The sequence below is a fragment of the Monodelphis domestica genome, chromosome 1 (assembly GCF_027887165.1).
Source record: "Monodelphis domestica isolate mMonDom1 chromosome 1, mMonDom1.pri, whole genome shotgun sequence".
Classification (NCBI taxonomy): domain Eukaryota; kingdom Metazoa; phylum Chordata; class Mammalia; order Didelphimorphia; family Didelphidae; genus Monodelphis; species Monodelphis domestica.
Window position 1 is genome coordinate 522,859,975 of NC_077227.1, and position 21,845 is coordinate 522,881,819.

A 21,845-nucleotide genomic window follows, 5' to 3' on the forward strand; every position below is an offset into this window, starting at 1 on the left:
AGTGGACCCATTTGTTCTTCCTTGAACATGGCATTTCATCCCCTTCTTACCACCACCACCCCCTCCATCCCATCTCTTAGAATCCCTAATTTCCTTCAGAGTTTGTCTCCAGCATGCTCCGTGCATAGAAAGCTGTGTCTGAAATCAAGAAGACCTGAGTTCAAATCCATACTGATATTTACCAGCTTTGTGTCGTTAGGCAAGTCCTTTAACCTTTGTTTGTCTCAGTTTCCACAACCATAAAATGGGGACAACAGCACCCACCTCAAAGGGTTATTGAGAGGATGAACTGAGTTAATATTTGTGAAGTGCTTGGCACCTTGTAGGAGCTATATAAATGCTTATAGTCTCCCTTTGATCCTCTTTCTATCCTGCATACAGTGTAACTCCAGCACCCAGGATAGTGCCTAACACAAAATAAGTGCTTTTAAAAAGGCTTATTGAATTGCTGAACTCATTGGCACCCATACATTCAATTATCATCCCTATGCAGATGATTTTATTTTTTAATTTGGAAATTTTTATTTAATTAATTAATTTTGAATATTTTGCCATGGCTACGAGATTCATGTTCTTTCTCTCCCCTCCTCCACCCCCTCTCCGGTAGCCCACGCTATGCAGATGATTTTAAAATCTAGAAATTCAGCCCTCCTCTATCCCTTCATTTCCAGCCTCGGTTCAGCAGCATTTAGTTCATTCCCCAGTCCATTCCTATGCATAAACTGTCACTCTACACTGGCGCGCTCTCTGCTCTTGGAATGTGATGTTCTTTTGAGGGCTTAACCCAAGAGCTACCTTCTAACACCAGACTTTTCTCGATCCCCCCAGTGGTTTAGGTTCTCCCCACCTCCCGCCTTCCCCTGAATTACTTGGTTTTTTTTTTTTTTCATTTTTTAACCTATTTCTCTGTGTGTCTATTGTTTCCTCCAGTGGATGGCAAGCTCCCTTTGAGAGCAGCTGCTGTTTTGTTCTTATCTTTGTATAGCCAGCACCCAGCACATAATGGGAAGCTAATAAATGTTTGTTCCATTGAACTGAGTCAGGAATTAAAGGTGTTGCTGGGCTTCCAGGAGGAGATTCCTGAAGGCAGCTGATGATATGGGTCTAAACACAGAAAAGAAGTCAGGATAGGTATAGCGCCCCCAAGAGGCTGGGGGAGAGCTACAAAAACACCCCCTAAAGGTGCCTCCTCCTCCTACTACTACCTCCTTCCCTCTAGACAATATCCCGAGTAAAATGTTCAGATCAATGGACACCAGAGGAAGGGAGGAACGGAGGGAGAGAAAAAGAGAGGCAGAAACAGAGCCAGAGAATCAGAGCCAGAGACAGAGTAACAGAAATGGAGAGCAAGAGACAGAGATCCAGAAAGATAGCGGGACAACGGTTGGAGTATTAATACTGACGAACACATGATTTATCACTTGTGTATTTGGGTATATGATTTGGGGGTTTAGTTTTATAAGACCATTCTCTTACAAAAATGAATAATATGGAAGTATGTTTTGCGTGATAATACATGTAGAACCCAGATTGAATTGCTTGTCAACTCCAAAAGTGGGGAGGGAAGGAGGAAGGGAGGGAGGCAACATAAATCGTATAACTTTGGAAAACGTATGTGGAAATTTCTTATTAAAAACGAAATAAAAACATAAAGTAAAATTTCCAAGAAAAAAAAAAGATAGAATGGCAGAGACCCAAGAACCTAAACAGCCAAATGCCTCAAATTAAGCTTTTATAATCTTCCATTATCTCCTCTTGAAATGTCTCAGCTCCAGCAGTGTCCTAGAGGACAATAATAGTGACACTAATTCATACTTTCCAGTCAAAAACTTTTAATTTATAAGATCATTCATTTAGAACTTGAAGGGACTTCAGAGGTCATGTAGTCCAACTGTCTCATTTTACAGATATGATGTGGAGGCTCAGAAAGTGGTGACTTGCCTGAGGTCACACTCAACAAGATTCCAACCTGGTTGTGATTCCCAACATGGTTCTTCCTTTGGTTCCTCCTCTACCCCCTTAAAAATGTATCTCTCAATTTAAAAGGAAAATCAGTGGAGAAATCAATCGATAAGCATTTATTAAGTACATACTATGTGCCAGGCTCTGTGCTAACTAAGCTCTGGGCATACAAAAAGAGGCAAAATGCTCCTTTAAAGAGCTCACAATCCCAAAGGGGAAATAACATGCAAACAAACATTTACAAAGAAAGCTTTAGAAATAATTAACAGGGAATTCAAAGGGGTTGGGAAATATTTCCCATGGAAGGTGGGATTTTAGCTGAGACTGAAAGAAAGCCAAGGAGGTCAGTAGTAGAGTGGAAGAAATGGGTTTGACTTTGTGGGAGTGGGTTTCTCAGCAGGTTCTCTGGTAAGCATCCATTCTTGATAATGAGGGGTATCATTTCTATAAGGAAAAGCTCAGAACAAGACAAGATAAAGTGGTCAGTCTCATTGACTCATGTTTGTTCAGCTGCCTTCTCATATCTTCCAGTTAACTTTAGATTCAGTTGTTCAATATTTAGAACCCATTACACAACTCCATCTTGGCTCCAGCTGTTGGTTTGCAATTTGGCTTAAAACCATCTTTATGAGGTGAGCAGACAGAAAGGCAATTAAATTATTTAATCACAGAGCACTGCCATGTGGCTTATGTTGAAAGCTGGGGCTCCCCAAACCTCTTCTTTGTTTCTGGTCTCGTGAAACAGGAGCTTAGATGAGGGCTGATTCTATCTCCCACAAGGAAGGAAACAAAGCAAAAACTGATTTTCTATAGTGGTACGGCAAATGTCGCCCCCTGGAGACAATTTTCCCAGGACCCTTTTCTTTTTTTTTAACAATAAGAGCTCATATTTCATGATTATGAATTGTTTCCATACACCTTACTCTATCTATGAGCATCGTCACACCTAATTCTCTTTTGTAGAACTGTAACTAGAGAGGTATCTTCTGAACTTTGTCTCAGCACATCAAGGGTAGCCGAGAGAGAGAGAGAGAGAGAGAGAGAGAGAGAGAGAGAGAGAGAGAGAGAGAGAGAGAGAGAGAGAGAGAGAGAGAGAGAGAGAGAGAGATGATAGAGATAGAGATAGAGACAGAGATAGAGATAGAGATAGATAATGTCTGTTTTGCAAATTTTCCTGGAAGTTCCATCATGGTGATGCCCCTCTTCCTTTTTCGTGACTAACAATATCCCAGCACCACCCCAGGCTCCCCTAGTTTCCAGTTTCCTCCTTCCAGGAATCATCAGTTGTGACATAGAAGCCTAAGCAGGGTTCTGTGGGGGACAATCTCCTAACCTACTCCCCTCCAGATATTACTGCACTTAACTAGACCAGATGGGAGAGGACTCTGCTCTAATTTGAACCTCTCAGTAGTCCTGTGAGTTAGGGAAGACATTACTTCGCCCATTTTGGAGATGAGGAAATCAAAGCAATTGGCCCAAGATCACAAGGCGGATAAAGGTGGGATTCCATTTCAAGTTTTCTACCTCCTGGTTCAACATTGGTTCCATTACAAATGTGTGCGCGCGCACACGCGCACACACACACACACACACACACACACACACACAAATCTGTTGAACACCTTAAGACCATAATTCAATTGACTTGTAGGGGAAATGACTATATAAAAATATTTAGAAATTAAGTCTACTCTATGGACTCATAAAGAGCTAGTATACACACACACACACACACACACACACACACACACCAACCATGTGGCCAAAAGTCCTCTTTCTCTTTTTATAGGCTAATGTAAAAGCCCTTAGACAATGACAGCCTCCTCCATAAGACTTGTTATGCATTTTAAATTATCCTTTTTATTTCCCCTCAGGGACCCTAGCCCACAATCTATGTGAATGATGAGAAAGGCCAAATTGGAAAGGAAAAGATGTATTCATGAATGTTTTCTCTTCCCTCTGAAGAAAGCCAAGCTGCTTTTTAAAAATCCTTCCCATTGAAAGGGCAGTCAGGTGACTGCAAAGATTCAGAGGAGCTTTTCAAGAGGTAGATCATGAGTTTTAAAAATGGAAAAGATCTTTGAAATCATTTCAGACAATTCCTGAAATGATCTCAAGGATCTTTTCCGTTTTTTAATTTCACAAGTGAGAAAACCAAGGCCCAGGGAAGGGAAATTACTTTCCCAAGGACACAAAGTAGAGAGTGGCAGAACCAGGATTCAGGGACAGACCCTGAATCTGACTGACAGACAGTCAAAGGCTCTGAGTTTGAATTCTAGCTCTACCACTTCACTAACCTTGTGATCATTTTGTCTCTCCAGGCTTTGGTTTCCTCATGAATAAAATGAGAGGGATGGAGTCAACAACCTCTGATATCTCTTCTAGCTCCAAACTTCTGGCTTGGGTTCAAATCACAGCTCTGCTACTTACTATATGTATAATCTTAGATAAGTTAGGTTACATCTCTGGGTCTTATAATCAACTAATCAATCAATAAGCTTTATGCCTAAATTGTGCTAGGTAATAGGGATGCAAACACAAAAATAAAAACTATTCGTGCCCGTAAGGAACTTATATTCTCCTGGGAGAAACACTACATAAGTCTATAAAATATTTGAAAAATCCATCCACAGTTATTTCAGGGGGAAAACACAAGGAGCTGACAGGAAAGATTTTAGAGTTGACCTTAGAAGGAAATTAGGGGCATTAAAGGGTGGAAATGAGCAGATAGGGCATTTGAGGAATGGAGAATAGCCCATTCAAAGACATGGGGGATGGAGTGGCAGTAGTGAGAGATCATTTTAACTAGACTTCATAGTACAAGAAGGAAATGTAATAAGCCTAGAAATGCTGGAGCCATGATTTTTTTTTTAACTCTTACCTTCCATCTTGGAATCAATAGTGTTTGTTCATTCCTAAGGGCTAGGCGATGGGGGTTAAGTGACTTTCCCAGGGTCACACAGCTGGGAAGTGTCTGAGGCCAGATTTGAACCCAGGACTTCCCATCTCTCAATCCACTGAGCAACCCAGATGCACCCCAGAGCCATGTTTTGTAGGGTTTTAAATGACAAACCAAAGTATTAGAATTTGATCCTAATGGTAATAAGTAGTTGATGGAGGTTATTGAATAGAAGAATGATGTGTCAAGCCACATCAATTCAAAATAAAAAATAAATTCAAAGTCAAAAAAGCCACAACTAAGCTTTTCAATATCATTTTGACACTTGGGCAGGATGGACTGCAGAGAGACAGACAGTAAAGCTAATTAGGGAGCTATAGCAAATAATCTGGGCATTTCCAAAATGGGAATAGTAATATTTTAGGGCAATAACTATTACATGGTTACTTCCCTAGTTTGTTGCTATTATTATTACTAGAGAAGGAGGAGGAGGAGGAGGAAGAAGAGGAATGGTGATGGTGAGGGTGAGGGTTATAGTAGTAGTAATAGCATGGTAGTGATGGTAATAGTGATAGTAGAGGTGGTGGTGGTGGTAGCAGCAGCAGCAGCTTCAATAGTAACTAACATTTCTATAGCTCTTTAAAGTTTGCAAAGCATTTTTATATTATTTCATTTTGTTCTTCACAATAACAATATGGAATAGGTTCTATGATAATCCCTATTTTATGCATAAGATAGCTGCAGTTAAGAGAGGTTAGGTGATTTATCCATAGTAACACAGATAATAAGTATCTGTGGTAGGATTTGAACTCCAATCTTCCTGACTCCATATGCACTGTTCAATCTACTGTGTCAACTTCCCAGCCTGGAGGGGTGGGATATAAGAAATGCCATGAAGGGAGAATCAACAAAACTTGGCAGTTGATTGGATATGAGGAATAAGGGAGAGGGAAGAGTTGGAAATGACTCCACAATGGCTAACCTGGATGACTGCACAGTAAAGATGGTGGTGTTCTCAAGAGAAACAGGGAACTTTTTTTGAGAGTTGGGTTTTGAGAGAAAGATTATAAATTTTTGGATATGCTTAGTGGAAGTGCCAATGAACCATCCAATAGTATTGAACAAAATGATATCTAATTATTTAATAAGTAATACATAAAATAAATATAAATATATTTATATAAAACAAATATAATCACTAAATAAATTTAAACATGTTTAATATAAATAAATATAATTATTTAATAAATAATATATAAATAAATTTTTCTGCTCTAAGTTTTTTAACCTAAGCCAAAACCTAGGATTTTCTAAATACAAGGAAAAATTTTATGATATTCCCCAGGATGAGAAAACACATAGTACTAGTCTCTCATACCTTCCACACCTCAATCAAAAGCTAGAACAAGAGTGAAAGTCTTGGATAATTTGAATTGAGGCTCAGAATAATGGCCCCAGACACTACAAAGGCCTCACCAATCAAAAAAACATTAAAGATTGAATAAGGCTCATTATGTTGTACTTGCTGAAAAAGAACAAGAGGGTTGTTTTAGGTTGGGTTTTTTTTCCCTCCCAAGTAGTTCAATTTAGAAGTAGGCCATAGTCTTAAATTCACAGATGAATAGTGGCAGAATACAATAACTGTATGAAAATTGCTTAGTCATTGACTTAAGATAAGCATGGGATTTGGAACTGTTGGGCCCAGAGTAACCAGCTAGACCAAGGGTTCTGAAACTATTTGTGTCATGGTTCTCTTTGACAATCTGATGACTTAAATACCATTTTAAATGCCTAAAATAAAATCCCTAAGATTACAAAGAAAACTATATTGAAATACAGGAATCAGAATATTAAAAACTGAGTTCCTGAACTCCATCTGAAGAACTCTTGATCTAGAGTCACCCAAATTCCAGACTCCTGACCTGGGTGCTCTCTCCACTGTCCTGCCTAGCTGGCCCTAACCACCTTCTTTTTTAAAATGCCTAGGAAACTGAGGCTCAGAGAACCAGGGAGTACACCCTAGTTTTTTTTTTTTTAGACCAGACTTGTAAATAGCAATTCTGAGCATTTCTAGTCCTGGTGATAACCCTATGAACCCCAAATGTCCAGAGTTCCAGGGCATCAACTGGCAACAAAGGTCATTCCTACAAATGTACTCCAACTGTTTTCTCCCAGGAGAAAATAAAATGTTGCTGCCAGGAGATCAGTACCTTGTAAATCAGTACCTTGGGTTGTACAAATCTGAGGTAAAAAGGCTGGATATCTGTATAGCTGTCTCACAAAATGCTTAAAGTATGTATTAATGGATCTTTATGAATCTTTTAAGAATTTTTTTTTTGGTTGAAGAAATAAATAGCTGTCCTCAAACTGACATCTCACTGCCTGATACTGAATGAGGTTGTTTGTTTGTTTGTTTTTTTTTAAATAAGAACCCTGCTAATAACCCCTGTGAGGAGACCCTAGGCATGAGCCATATCTAAATTATATTTAAAATATTTTCTCCTAGGGCTTGGGAATTGGGGCATAATGAACCCAAGAATCAGAGGAAAGGCCTGAATTCTTTCTCTTTGGATCAGGCTCCCCCAGGATTGAATTCCGAGTTCCTTTGAAGCCCCAAGTCACATTTGGGGAAATATTCTACCCTACCCCTTCTCCACAGGCCAAGGACAGCAATTCCAAAGGATGAACAGATTTAGAGTGGTTGGAATCTTCATCAGTGGAAGAAGTTTACACATCAGTGAAATCATGAATCCATGGAAGTATCCAAGTATAATATTTTTAGGAGGGGCCTTTTAGGAGAGACATTTTTAAAGTTGTTTAAAAGAGGGTAGTTTTTGTTTTGTTTTTTTCTTTATTTTTAGTTACCAAAATATACTGGAGAAAATATTTGCAACAGCAAGAACTGAAACCAAAAACAATCTCCTAGAATCATTTGGAAGTAGAAAGGCCCTTAAAGGTTGTCTAGTCTAACACCTTCATGAGATAACAGACTTACTTTGCTTTGCCTTTGGCTTCTAAGCTATACTCAGAGTGGTTCCAAGATATTCATACCTTATTTAGGAATACTTGAAAAAGAGAGATCAGATGGTAAGGGAAAGGAAGCCATGCCAAAATCATCCAAGGTATGTGTTTGTTTAGGGGGGTTAGGAGAAAAAGTAGGGAGGAAGAATCAGAGCTCAATAACCTTGCAATAATCTCCAGAGGTCTGTGTACTTTTTTTATTTATGCCAAACAAACCACAAAACAGCAATATCTTTGAGAGACATTTATTATACAACAAAACCTGTATTTACATGGACATTTCTCCAACAAATAACACATTTTCCAGGTCCACTAAGTCCTCTGTGTTGTTAGTAGACCGAGTTCTTGAACTGGGCACTGGATTCCCCCAGATTCACATTCATTTCTCAAAAAGATTTATAAGGATGCCAGGCATTTGCTGAAATTCTGATTTCCATGGAAACTGCTGATGGGCACTTAATGCCTTCTGTAAAAATTCAAGTCTCTCCAATATTGAAAATCATATAGAGCCCCCTCTCCAAAAAGGTACTCTAGATTAAAGGTTCTAAACCTGAGATCCATGAACTTTTGACAAGTATATTGATAACTGTATATCAACAAAACTAGCTTCCTTTGTAGTCCTATGGGTTTATTTTATTTAAAAACACCCCTCTGAAAAGTTTTCCATAGACTTCACTCACCATCATGTCACCATGGAAGGAGGTTCATGACCTAAAAAAAGGTGAAGAACCTCTATTCTAGAGGAAGTTAGCATTGCATGATCACTTAAGGACCTTCCCAATTCAGAGTCATTGATTTTTAAATTAATACTTTGGAGAGTTGGGTAATGCACACCTTCTTAAGGAGATTCTGCTTGTCATCTGGGGAAAGTAAAGCCTCTGTTCAGTGCTTTCACTGGGCTTTATTTTTATCATCTACCTACCTTATCCAAAATAAGTTGTGTGATTTATAATGCACAATCAAATAACATAAAACAGTTCATTTGATCCTCACAACTCTTTGAGATAGCCAGAGCAGGCAAGTCACACTCATTTGTGCCCATGTTTTCTCCCCTATAGAATATAATATCCTTTAAGGTAGGATGTCTTCATATCCCCAATGTCTAAAGCATAAAGAGAGGAACTAGACTTGTGATTTCATTGGTACAGGGAACTTCCCCACAAGGAAACACTCCCTACTAATTCAGGTCAGCACATCTTCTGCAACCCACAGTCTTAGAGAGTTGCCAAAATCACAAAGGGGGTAACACTTTTGCCTAGTTACCCAGCCAGAGGTCTTCCTAGCTCCAAATCCATCTCTCTATTCACAATGCCACAGTGCCTCTCATTGTGTTTCTGGCACGTAGTTATGGCTTAATGAATGTTTGTTGGTTGATTGGTTTTTCTTTCTGTCTTCATCTCTCCAACTTTCCTTTCCCTCCATGAAGGAACTGAGACCCAAGGAGCTTCAGCAATTTGCCCAAGATCTTACAACTAATGAAGAAACAGCTAGAACTAGAACCTATGACTTCTGAGCCTTGAGCCAACATCCTGTCTGGTGCATGATGCTATTTACCACATTACAGTAAAGCAGCCAATATTTCAGTGGAATAACTAATTTCCTTCAAACTGTACTTTGGGATCATTTCTGGAGGTTATTAAGGTCTGAGCTACAGATCATGATAATGGTGTGTGCATATGTGTATGTGTGTATTGGTGCACATGTGTTTGGAAAGAGTGAGAGGTGGAAATCTCCAGCTGAATTTGTGATGATTCATATAGATTCCCAGGTCATGAGGAGAACTCTGACTTAACATAAAGAGTAAATTCCTAATCATATTCATGAATGAAAACAGGTTCTATAATTTTAAATAATCTGCTTTATAGTCAACATGGGTAAAGCAGGACCTCCTACCCTTCTTTGCAGAGATGGAAGACTCGATTATAATTAGATGGAAGGGGCAGGTATAATCAGGAATGAAGGTAATAACAAAGCTATTAAACATCCCAAGTATTCCTTAAGTAGAGCAGAGCAGTTTTCATAATCATCTTCAGAGAAATTAGAAAGATCATTTTGGATCTCCAGGAGATCACAACTAACTACTATCTTCTTGCATTATGCCATCACCCTTGTTCACATACTTCTACAAAATTTCCACAGAGGAAACCCCTAAGATACCTAGACCCTTCCTATAGATTTCTTATCATAGTATGGATACCAATCACCTTTGGTTATCCCTATAACACCCACCACTTCCCTTTACTGTCATAAATCCCTTTCTTTCTGATGGAGGCAATTGAGGAGAGTGACATGTCAGACCTACTCTTTAATTCTTTGTCTTGTTTCCAATGAAACAAACCCCCAAAACCTTACTTTAAAAGTTTCTTTGAGTATATTTTGGCAGGAAGGCTGAGGAGGGAGGAAGCTCAAAGACTATCTGTATTGTGACATGAGTATTTCTTCTTTTTTTTTTTCACTTCTACCACTATCCTTATTCTGCAATCACCCAAGGCCATGTCAGTAGAAGAGGCCATGCCCATTCTCCAAGTAATAGTCTACCAGCCTTTGTAAATTCAGAGAGGTTCATCATTGGAGAGCTGGCAATTGCTCCAATAAGCAGAAAAGGACCATAGAGACCATCTAGTCTAAATCCCTCATTTAACAGATGAGGAAATGGAGGCATGGAGGTTAAGTGACTTACCATTGGTCACATAGCTAGGAAACATCAGAGGCACATTTCAAACCCAGATCTTCCTGTTTTCAAGATCAGAAACCATCCACCATGCCAAAAATGCCTCTCTAAAAGCAACCTATGATGATAAACTACTAATTCATAAAGGAGCATTGATCTCCATTAATGGAAAGCATACCAAAATCACTGAAATTACATCTCTTTGAAGTGTTAAAGTAATATAGAATGAGAGGCAGTGATCTCCCCCATTCCCTACACACATACATACACATACACTTTTTTGATGAGAGGGTAAGAGGACACTTGAGTTCCAACTGTTTTCAGCTCTGACAATTTTAGCTAGTTAATATTGATTATATCCAGTAAAAGTCTTTGTAGCTGGGCTTTCAGGAGGATCTATTGCATATGTACGTGTGCATGTGTAAATATTTATATAGATATATGTATATATGTCTGAAGAGAGATAGACAAACAGAAGCAGAGGAAGGGAGAGAGTGGGGAAGAGAGAGAAGGAGAGAGGGAGTGAAGGAGGTAGAAGAGATGAGGGGGGAGAGGGAAAGAGAAGGAGGGGAAGGAGAGAAAGGGAAGAAGAGAGGGGGCAAGGAGAGGGAGAGAGAGATAGAGACGGGAAGAGGTAATGGGAAGACAAGGGAGATAGGGAGGAAAAGAGAGTTTTAATGCATTGGAAGAGGTTTGAAGTGTTCCCACTTGGGAAAGAACATCATTTGGGCTTTGAGGAGATATGGTGATGTTAATGTTTGATACTGAGTGTAGCCAGCAAGATGGAAAGGTTTGCCGCTCAGATATAACCAGGCCTCCAGTTATTAGACTAAGAGGTTGGGCTCAGTGAATTCAAGCTATCAGCTATATCAGCTTTGACACAGTGACTAGAGGACTAGACACAGACTTAGGAAGATTTAATTTGGAAATCCTTCCTAAGACACAAATTAGCAAATGTTACTTAACCCCTCTCAGATTCAATTAACTCATCTGCAAAAAAGGGAATAATAATAGTACCTACCTTACAGGGTTGTTGTGGGGATCAAATGAGATAATATTTATAAAGCACGTTGCAAAGTTTAACGTACTGTATAAATGCTAACTATCATATTCATTATTATTATTATTATTTACAGTGGAACTCAGAATTTGTCATGTTCAGCAGCTTGAAAGTCTTCCATTCTTTTCTATAGTCTGTGATTTTAAAATATGAAAGGAATCAAGGCTTTCCTAGACTTAGGGTAGTCTTGAAACTTCTTGAGATAGAACCTAGATGAAAAGAAGAAACCTAATTAGTATTTTGGGCAAGTGATGGGCAAGAGAAAAATGAAATATGCTGTTCTCCCTCAGATGAAAGGAAGGTGAATGACAGAAATAATGCATGATGCCCCCCCTCCTTCACTTATTTAATGGTTGATTCTCCTGGTAGAACTGGCACTACCACAAATAATTGCCACAAAATAACATGCATTAGAGGGATGTTATTTTGTTGAAGGAGGACTGGAGTTGGAATCAGAAGACTTATAATTGATTCTAGGTTCTGCCACTTCCAATGGCTATATGACTCTAGATAAATAATTTTACATCTCTAGATTTCAATCTTCTGATCTATAAATTTTTATATAAAATGTATTTCAATATATAATATAAAATTGGATTAGATTAGGTAGCTCCCCCAACTCTAAAATACTAGCATCTTCTAGAATTATTTAAGCCTTTCTCCTCTGCTTCATTGAACTACACCCTGCCAGGCTGTTTCTTATAAACCAGGCCAAAGCAAGGAGAGGAGTTGATATCCAAGTAAAATTGTCAGCTTGATCTAGGTCTGACAAACAACAGAGACAGAGCTAATTATGGCCAGGGATGAACATAGGTAATATTGTAAAGTACGTGAAAATTAAACTTGGACACCTTCAGCCACCTCAATTCTGCCCTTGTTCTTTCCTAGTTCTCTCAGGCACGAATGCCCTTATGTTTTCTCCTTCTCGTAGCTCTTTAAAAAAAAAAACTTACCTTTTGTCTTAGATAAATACTGTGAATTGGTTCCAAGGCAGAAGAATAGTAAGAGCTAGGCAATAGGGGTTGAGTGACTTGTCCAGGGTCACATAGCTAGAAAGTGTCTGAGGTCAGATTTGACCCAGTCCCACAGCTCTTAAAAGCCAATAGAAAACAGACTATCTGAAACTCATTCACACTAAAATATAAATAACCAATTAGAATTTTAAATGTTTATATTCCTCAGGATATCTGAAGTTGAACAGGGATCAGAATTTTAAACAGAATTAATAAAACCTTAACAGCGAGATTTTAGTCAGCACGAAGAAGGCAGAGACAATGTGGGGGAACTGGAATAAAAAAAAAAACTGTCTAGGCATCCTGAAATCACACCATGTACTTTACCTACATGTACACATTATGTACTTTACCTACATGTAATGCCAACCTTGACTTTAACCAGGACTTCCTCCTGAAATCCCAAATTATCTCTGATAATATATCATCTACAAGTCAAGAAATCCCTCTAGTGTTTATCACAACTCTGTGATTCACTGACCCGCAGACAAAAAAAAATCCTTAAAATCTAGACTTAGAAATGTGTTGCCCACTAGGGACTATTCGAAAATCCTGGAAATGCCCAGATCTAAACCATTTCCTTTTTCAAGTAAGTTTTCTTGCTTCACTGAGCTGGTCAAAGAAGAGGGAAGACGTTAATTCTAATTATTTATATGAAAATCCCAAATAAGATCTAGTGGATGAGTCATGAGAACTTACAGGTTCTACATATGACTGTTTATTTGTATGATAAGAAGGGGATAAAAAGAAGGATTTAGAACTATTCTGAGTGTAAAATACATAAAAGAGGACAAGATAAAGCTGGCTGGTAGCAGTTAGGTAGATTGCTAGCTGGTTAAATAATTAGGCCGGAGGAAATTGATTATTAGATCAATATCAGCCTTGAGGGTGCTCTCCGTCAGTCTATCCTTGGCCCTATTCTACTCAACATTTTTATGAGGAGCTTAATAAAGGCATAGAAGACACACATTAGTTTTATTGATGGAATAAATCCAGGAAGTAGAACTAATACAGTACATGATAGAATCAGAATTCCCAAAGATATTAACTGGCTAAAGCCAATGGAAAGATGATTTTTAACAGGGATAAACATAAAATCCCATACATAAGTTCAGAAAGTCAATTGTATGAGTGTATGGTGAGAAGTACTAATTTGGCAGCAGATCATGTGTAATAAACCTGGTACTTTAATCTGATTGCAAACTCAATCAAAGCTGATAGTTTGGCATGGCTACCAATAAAACTAGCTTAAGATATATTAAATGAAATGGAATTACTTCCATAGATTTCATTTCAAGGATTTGTGATTTCATTCTTTGACTATTCCCTCCCTCAATTCACATCACAGTGCCCTCTCTGCCATAGTAGACATTCATCAATAGTTGCTTCAGTCAAAAAAAAAACCTTGATGATCAGCCTTTTGGTGCTGAACTTCTCTGAATTTAATGAGACCAAGCTTCAGATAAAAATCTTACACTTTATCATCGGACCCATACATAAAGACCTTCCAGCTTGATAAGACCTGACATCATTTGTTCTTCATATCTATACCTTTTTGAGAGTCCAATGTCATCTCCATCCCACAATGAGATCTAAGAAGTTGACAAACTATGTCTGGAAATTAAAGATCTCACTATATTTGACAGTGAATTTTTCCTCTGTATTTTTAAGCACACTAGTCTTATTACTCTAACTTGATTCTGTAACCTGTTCTCCACTAACAATTGCTAGGTAGTGGAAAGAAGACTAGGTATGGAACTCAGAATAAGTAGGTTTAAATCCCAATACTACTCAGTACCTGAGCAAATCACTTAGCCTTTCAGAACTATAGTTTTCTCTCTTAGAAAATGGAGAGTTTATGAGTTTCATTAGCCATAAGGCACATGTGCACATGCATGCATATACACACTCACCCACAATGAGATGATTCCAGCAAGTTGAATATCTTGCTGTCAAAAGACATTAAAAGATGGTTTAATGAGAAATATCAGATCTTCTTTGATACATCTAAGCCATCTCCATGCCATACTGATTACTCTACCATCTACCTCCATCCAGAATTGAAGATCTCGCCCCTGTGACTTGGATTCTTATTGGCGAACATGTCATCTGATCATATCTGACCTCAGGCCATCAACACCACTTCCTTCCCATTTCTTTGCCATATCACTAAGTTCAAGTACCAATCCACCAACCATCAATCCTGCTTCCAACTTTCACTCTGAAACTAATCCTGCCATTCTCCATAAGAACATGTTTGTTAGTCAGTTGTCTTTTGCCTTCAATTGCCACACTATGACTTCCCTGCCTAAAAATTCTTCACTGCTTAGCCTTCCTCTATATGTGACATCTTCTACTTAATGATAAGCTCTCTGAGGGCAAGAACTGTACTTAGGAGAGTTCCTAGAACAAAGCAAGTGCTTAACAAATATTTTTTCATTCATTCAAATCACTCATAGCTGAAAAAGAACAGGACCACAGAATCTTAGAGTTGGAAAGAAACTCAAAAAATCAACTAGCCCTACTCACAACCCACAATTAGCAGTTCTATGCTCTATTCCTTTTTTCCATGGCATACTTCATATACTTGAAGATAGAGGTCCTGTCCACTTAAGACTTTTCCACACTGAACACTCCATTTCCTTCAACCAACCCTCAGATGGCAGAAACTCAAGACCCTTCACCATTCTGGTAAAACAGTCTCCAGCTTCTCAACAGCTTTCCTAAATTGTGACCCTTATAATTAAACATATTAATCCATATTTGTTCTAACCAGAAAGAGTCCAGTGGAACTATAAACTTTCAAACCCCCAAAGTTGTACTTTGAAGAAACATTTGATCAAAGAGATCTTTATACAGAGTCATTTATATGCGGGTTTAATGTCATCTTAAAAAAGATATATCTTTATTATATTGATTCTACTCAGTAATCTTTATTATCCATATATTCAAAGAAATAAAAAAAAACCTGGAAAGCCAATTTTTCCTCTCCCTGTTCTAAATCAAACCAAATATCTAAACTTCACACACTAAATGAGTGCATTTAGAAAATTTAGGGAATGAAGTTGTATAAAATAGAACATTTCCCTTGAGGGCTTACCTGTGATGGTAATAAGCTCGTTTTCCAAGGAAACATGATGAAAAAAAGGCAAATGCCAAGCCTGGGAAGGACCAGGTTGCCATGGCATAGCCAATCCATTCCACAATCTCACCAAAATAATTGGCTCCAGATATGTAAGTGAATAATCCTCCTACATTGAGAAGATTCAAACATTTAAGTCAACATAATGAGTTACCACAAAAAATTAGCACCCTCTCTCCCCCTATTCCAAATAAATTCACTCAAGTAGTTAACATAGATTTTCATTGGGTTGTCCATAGAAATCCATTCAGCAGAGCTTAGCTAGGACCATTCTCTTAGAAGTCCAAATCTCTCCAAAGATCTCTTGTCCTTCAGATGCACTTTTAACTAAAATCCAGCAGAAACTAGGCTTATTTTATCACCAGAGATCATGTTCAAAGAAATCTCATTTTTCATTGTTTTGGGGCCTATCTTTGAATAACAACAAGAAGCCTACTTCAAATCATCAGTCACCTCCTAAAAGAAAGGGAATAAGCATTTAGATGGTATGTTCTAGTGCTAGGTGTCTTACAAATATTATCTCATTTGATTCCCATAACAACCCTTGGAGGTAGGTGCTCTTATTACCCCCATTTTACATTTGAGAAAACTGAGGCAAAAAGAGGTTGAGTGACATGCCCAGTGCCACATGATTAAATGTCTGAAGCCACATTTGAACTTAGGTCATCCTGATTTAGGGGGTTAGCACTCTATCCACTGAGTCACCAATATATATCTCAGTCTGTCTAAATGCAAGCTGAGAGTTGTATTTACTTGCCCTTATGTCCAAAATTTTTATTATTTATCTCCTTTCTCTCTCTGAGAGAGAGGCAGTATTCCATAGCAGATGCTGAACCTGTAGTCAGCTAAACCTGGATTGAAATCTTGCCTCTAACATTTAATAGCTTTATGATGATGGGCTTCTGTCTAAGAGTTCATGTTCTCAAACCTATATAATCACAGGACATTGACATATTGATATTTCTGTTTCTTCCACCTATTCCCTCTATGTACAAGTTTTATGATTTTTGTTAATCGTGCATAGAAGCTATGCACTTCCTTACATAATTTAGGGTCTATGGAAACTGGTTGGCACTTTATTCAAAATCATCCTATTTTAGAGGACAACTGAATATTTTTACAGGGAAGCATGTATGTATGTATGCATGCACATGCACACACACACTTGCACAGAACAAAAAAATGTATATGATAAATATACTCAGAGTAAAACTTTTTACAGTAGCAAAAAGAAATCCCTTCAAAGTGGGTGGTCATCAAAATAATTGGACCAATTGTGGCAAATAAATGTTTTAACATAAAACTACAACATGAGAAAAAAGACATGAGAAGTACTGATTATCACAAATAAGATAATGTATTACAGTGCTTTGCAAACCTTAAATAGCCACATAAATGCTAGCTATTATTATTCAGAAAGAAAATGTGAATGCTTGCAAGAACCAAGAAAACAATCAATATTATAACTACAAAAATATAAATAAAAACACTGAAAGGCATCAGAACTCTAGACAAAAGGAAGCTCCATCATAAGCCCAGGTTCCTAACAGTAAAATATACTTCCCTCCTCTCCTCAACGAGGTGATGGAATACTAGGGTAGAACAAGGCACACCTTGCAAGACATGATTGATGCATTGGTTTGGTTTGCTTGGATACTTTGCTAGAAGAAAAGGTTCTATGAGGGATGGGGCTACTACTTAAAAATGGCAATAATTTTTCAAAAGAGCATCCAAAAACATATGCATACTTATACATACATTTAAATAAACATATGCATATATGTATACATATACACATATGTGTATTATTTTACTCTAGAAATTGGTTATTCTAGATAGAGATAAAGATAGAGATTGACATCAAGAAAGGGATGACTAAAGACAGAAATCAAGATAGAGATTAGAGACAGAGATATAGGAAGATATTTTCCATGGAAGGACATAGAAAAGAAAGAAGCAGTATTAGCCTGCTACTCTTAGAAATATTGCCTGATGGCCTAGAATTATGAGAAGTAGCCTGTCTCTTTGGTGGACTTTATCCAATCCTGCTTTAATTTCCCTCTCTACTATTTGTTTTTTCAGGATTGTAATGAAGATATCTCTTTGGGAACCTGACCTATAAGTATAATAATGATAAGCTGCAGAAAAGTTTGCATAGCATTTCACAGCATATTAAATGCTTTCCTTACAGAGAGGTAGAGGATACAAGTATTATTATCCCCATTTTATAGTACAATGAGAGGTTCAGGCTGGTAAAATAACCTTCCCAAGGTCACAGAACTGGTCCATACCAGAGGTCAGTCTCAGACTCAGGCCTTCTGACTCTAAAACCATTCTGTGACTCTACAGCTGTCTTACAAAATTATGCCAGGTTGCTTCTCCTCTTCCTATTTCTATTCTGCAGACTCAAAAACTGCAAAGGACTAAATTACAAAAATTACAAAATAGCAGCTGATCTAGTCATATAGTTTTAAAAATACATGGCATTCAAGTTGTGAAAATACATTTTGATATGAAAAGGTAAAACATCATTAGGTACTCTTTTGACATTTACAGTTGCCTGCTGAAAAAAAAAATTGATCTATGCAAGTTTAATGTGAAAAAGATGAGTTCACCCTCTCTCTAAAGGAATTATGCTTCTTTTGGTTTTGAATGTTTGGTTTTCTCTCCAAAGAAGCCTGATTATATTCCTGTTATCAGTGTATAATGTGGAAACATGCTTAAATTCCAGTTGTGATTGAAAATCAACAAGCAATTTAAACTTAATCAAAGTGTTCTACACACTTGGGTCTGCCAGGACCAAAACTTGGAAAGTTGTGCCCCAAACAGGGTCTTTCTTTCTGGAATCACAATAAAAGGGTACTTTTGTGCTCAAATTCTCCTTTAACAATAACCACAACCCTTTGGAATCTGGGTTTTTTGTTTTCAGTTTTTTTGTTTTGTTTTTGTTTTCTTGTTTTATCTTACTAGGCCAATGTTTATGAAATATTATGTGTATTTTACAGTCCTTCAGAAATACAAAGGTAGCAGAAATGGCTGTGACTGGAAGACAAAGGTTGGAACAATAGGTTTTCTCTCAAATCTCATATCCAACCAGTTAACCAGGTCCTTTTGATTCCATCTCTGCATTGTTTCTCACATCTCTCTCCTCCTGAAGTCAGAGGACCTCAGCTCAAATCCTACCCCATTTGTTTAGTAAACACCTACTATGTGCCAGGTTCTCAGGACCAAATAAAACGAATGGAACAATTTGTGCAAACATACTACCAGGTCTTCTTGGTCCACCACTATTCTGCCTACAAGTCAACTTTCAGTCGCCAGACTAATCGTCTTTATGTAGAGATTCTATCACTAGTCCACTCAAAAACTTTCAGTGATTTCTTCTTGCCTCTTCCAGAAAGTTCTTTTGCCTGGCATTCAAGATTCTTCACAGCCTGACTCCATCCTACCTTCCTAGTCTTTGCTAATATTCCTGCCAGCCTATGCTCTGTGCTTGAGCCAAATTAGACCTAGATACTGTCCATCAAATATGTGCTGTTCTCACATATCTCTGTACCTTGACTCAAGCTCTTCCCTTTTCATGAAATTCTCTCCTTCCTAGACTTCCTAGATCTTCCCCTGAAGAAATCATAAAATAATTTATTTTCTAACTCTCTGATGTACTAATAATACAATATTGTGTTGATGCAAAACATTGACACGTATTGATAATAGCCATGGGAGATGCCACAAAATGGGGTGGATAGAGAACTGAGCTTGGAATGAGGAAGTCGCTGATTTAAATCCTGCCTCTGATATATACTGATTGTTTGTATCTGGGTACAGTAAATAATTATTCAGTTTCCCAAGAATCCCAGTATGACTAAAACTTGCAAATGGCCAACCCTCACTGATGGACATGATTTCCAAACAGGAATTCTCCAACTGACAAAGGCATATCAGGACCACTAAATAAATAACACTCAATGTGTTGTTGTTTTATTCTTCTAATTGGCCATAACCTTCTTATGTTCAATAATTATGTTATTACATAAGCTTTTTATCTTCCTCAGTACTTGGATCTGTGCTTTGTTCACAGAAGACATTTATTTAAATGTCTATTGACATTGAATAATTGTAAGCCACAAGGCTTATCACCCCCAGCCCATCTTCACAAGTAATTCACCTTAATGGTGAATCTGACCAACAAAACTGAACATGTATATGATTTTATCTTTATATGTAGCCCCCAAAACTGTAGAAAGGACTATCACTTCAGGATATGTCTACCTTCTATGAATTTCAAAAATTACTGTATGTGGCTATTGTGGATTTGCATTTCTACACATATATTTGTTGTTTGGTCATTTCAGCCATTTCTGACTCCATTTGTGTTTTTTCTTGGCAAAGATACTGGAACAGTTTGCCATTTCCTTCTTCAGTTTATTTTACAGATGAGGAAACTGAAGCAAAGAGGGTTAAGTAACTTGCCCAGAGCCACAGAGCTAGTAGGTACCTGAGGCCAGGTCCTGAATTCAGGTCATCTTAACTTCAGGCCTTGTACTGAACCCCCTGTGTCATCTAGGTCCCCTAACTACACATATATAACCTATATTAAATGGCTTGCCTTCTCAAGGACAGGGAAAGGGAGGGAGGGAAATGTGGAGGGGGGGGAATGAAGGATAGAGGAAGAGAATGTGGGACTCAAAAAAATTTTTTAAGAATATTAAAAAATTTTATTTACATGTAATTAAAAAATAAAAATTTATATAAACAACAAAGAAAATTACCTTAAGATCAAATAAACATAATGAGGTAGCATAGTGCAATATTTGGCATTGGGAATCCTAGATCCTGGTACAGATTTTATTTCTTCTATTATTCCCTTTGGCAAGTTATTTATAGCCTTATCCTGGAGTGCATGAATTTTTCTTTTGAAATATCTATCTACACACATATTCTCATCTGCCTATATCTGCATCAATATTTTGACAATATTATTTAAATATAATTGGTCTTCTTTGTAACATTATTCTGGGAAGGGGTCCATAGGCTTTATCAGACTGTCAAAAGGGTCCATAACACAAATAAGGCTAGAGACTTCAGTTTCCTCACCTGTAAAATGAGGGATTATACACTATGGCTTCCAAGGTACCTTTTTGCTCTGTGATTCTAGGATCCTGCATACATGTGTAAGAAGGTAACATATCATCTTCAATTTAATTCAATTCAAAAACATAAAATATATGCTAGGTATAAGGCAGCATGCCATTGTAGATAGAGGGCCAGCCTCAGAGTTTGAAAAAACAAAACAAAACTTTTATTTAAGTGTCAACTCTAATATTTCTAGATTGTAAAATCCTGAAACTTTTTGGTGTCTCAGATAATTTTCTAAGACTACAACAACATATCTTGATAGTTATCTCTCCAGAAGACCATACCAATGAGATCACTGATTTGAGGAAAAGCTTGTCTGTACACTGTGTAGGCCCTAGGGATAAAAAGGAGAACAGTCCTTATCCTCAAAGAGCTTACAATCTGATGTGGGGATAAGAATTAGTTTAATTGATATTTTTGTATCATCCTCATTTCTTCTTATATTCTTCCTTTATCCTATACTTGCAAACTATCCCTTGTAACAAAGAATGAAAAAGAGAGAAAAAAATTGTCAAAACTAACAAAAACATCAGGACAGCTAGGTAGAGCAGTGGATTAAGTGTCAGTGTTGGTCAGGAAAATCCATATTCCAAAGTTTAAATTCGGCCTGACACTTATTAACTATGTGACCCTAAGCAAGTCACTTAACCCTTTTTGCCCCAGTTCCTCATCTGTAAAATGAACTAGAGAAGGAAATAGCAAACCACTCCAGTATATTTGCCAAGAAAACCTCAAATGGGGTCACCGAGACTTGTACACAACTGAAATGACTGAACAACAACAACAACAACAACAAAGCAATCAATCTAGTCTGACAATATATGCAATGTTTCATACTCATACTCTTCTGCCTCTGAATAAAGAGAAGGAAGTACAATTGATCGTCTTTTCTTTTAGAACAGACTTGGTCTTTATTACCTATCTGTTGGTTCCACTTTAGC

The 21,845-nt window shown here is 37.6% G+C and overlaps 1 protein-coding gene across 1 annotated transcript in view; it reads right to left on the minus strand.

Moving 5' to 3' along the window:
• Positions 1–8,113: 8,113 nt before the first annotated feature.
• The window catches only part of SRD5A2 (steroid 5 alpha-reductase 2), an 84,319-nt gene continuing 70,587 nt past the window's right edge, over positions 8,114–21,845 (minus strand). Inside the window, exons 4-5 of the mRNA XM_056813232.1 lie at positions 15,727–15,877; positions 8,114–11,822 (exon numbers count right to left, since the gene is read on the minus strand). Coding sequence (XP_056669210.1) covers positions 11,756–11,822; positions 15,727–15,877 — 218 coding nt within the window. The 3' untranslated portion in view covers positions 8,114–11,755. The remainder of the gene's footprint in view (positions 11,823–15,726; positions 15,878–21,845) is intronic.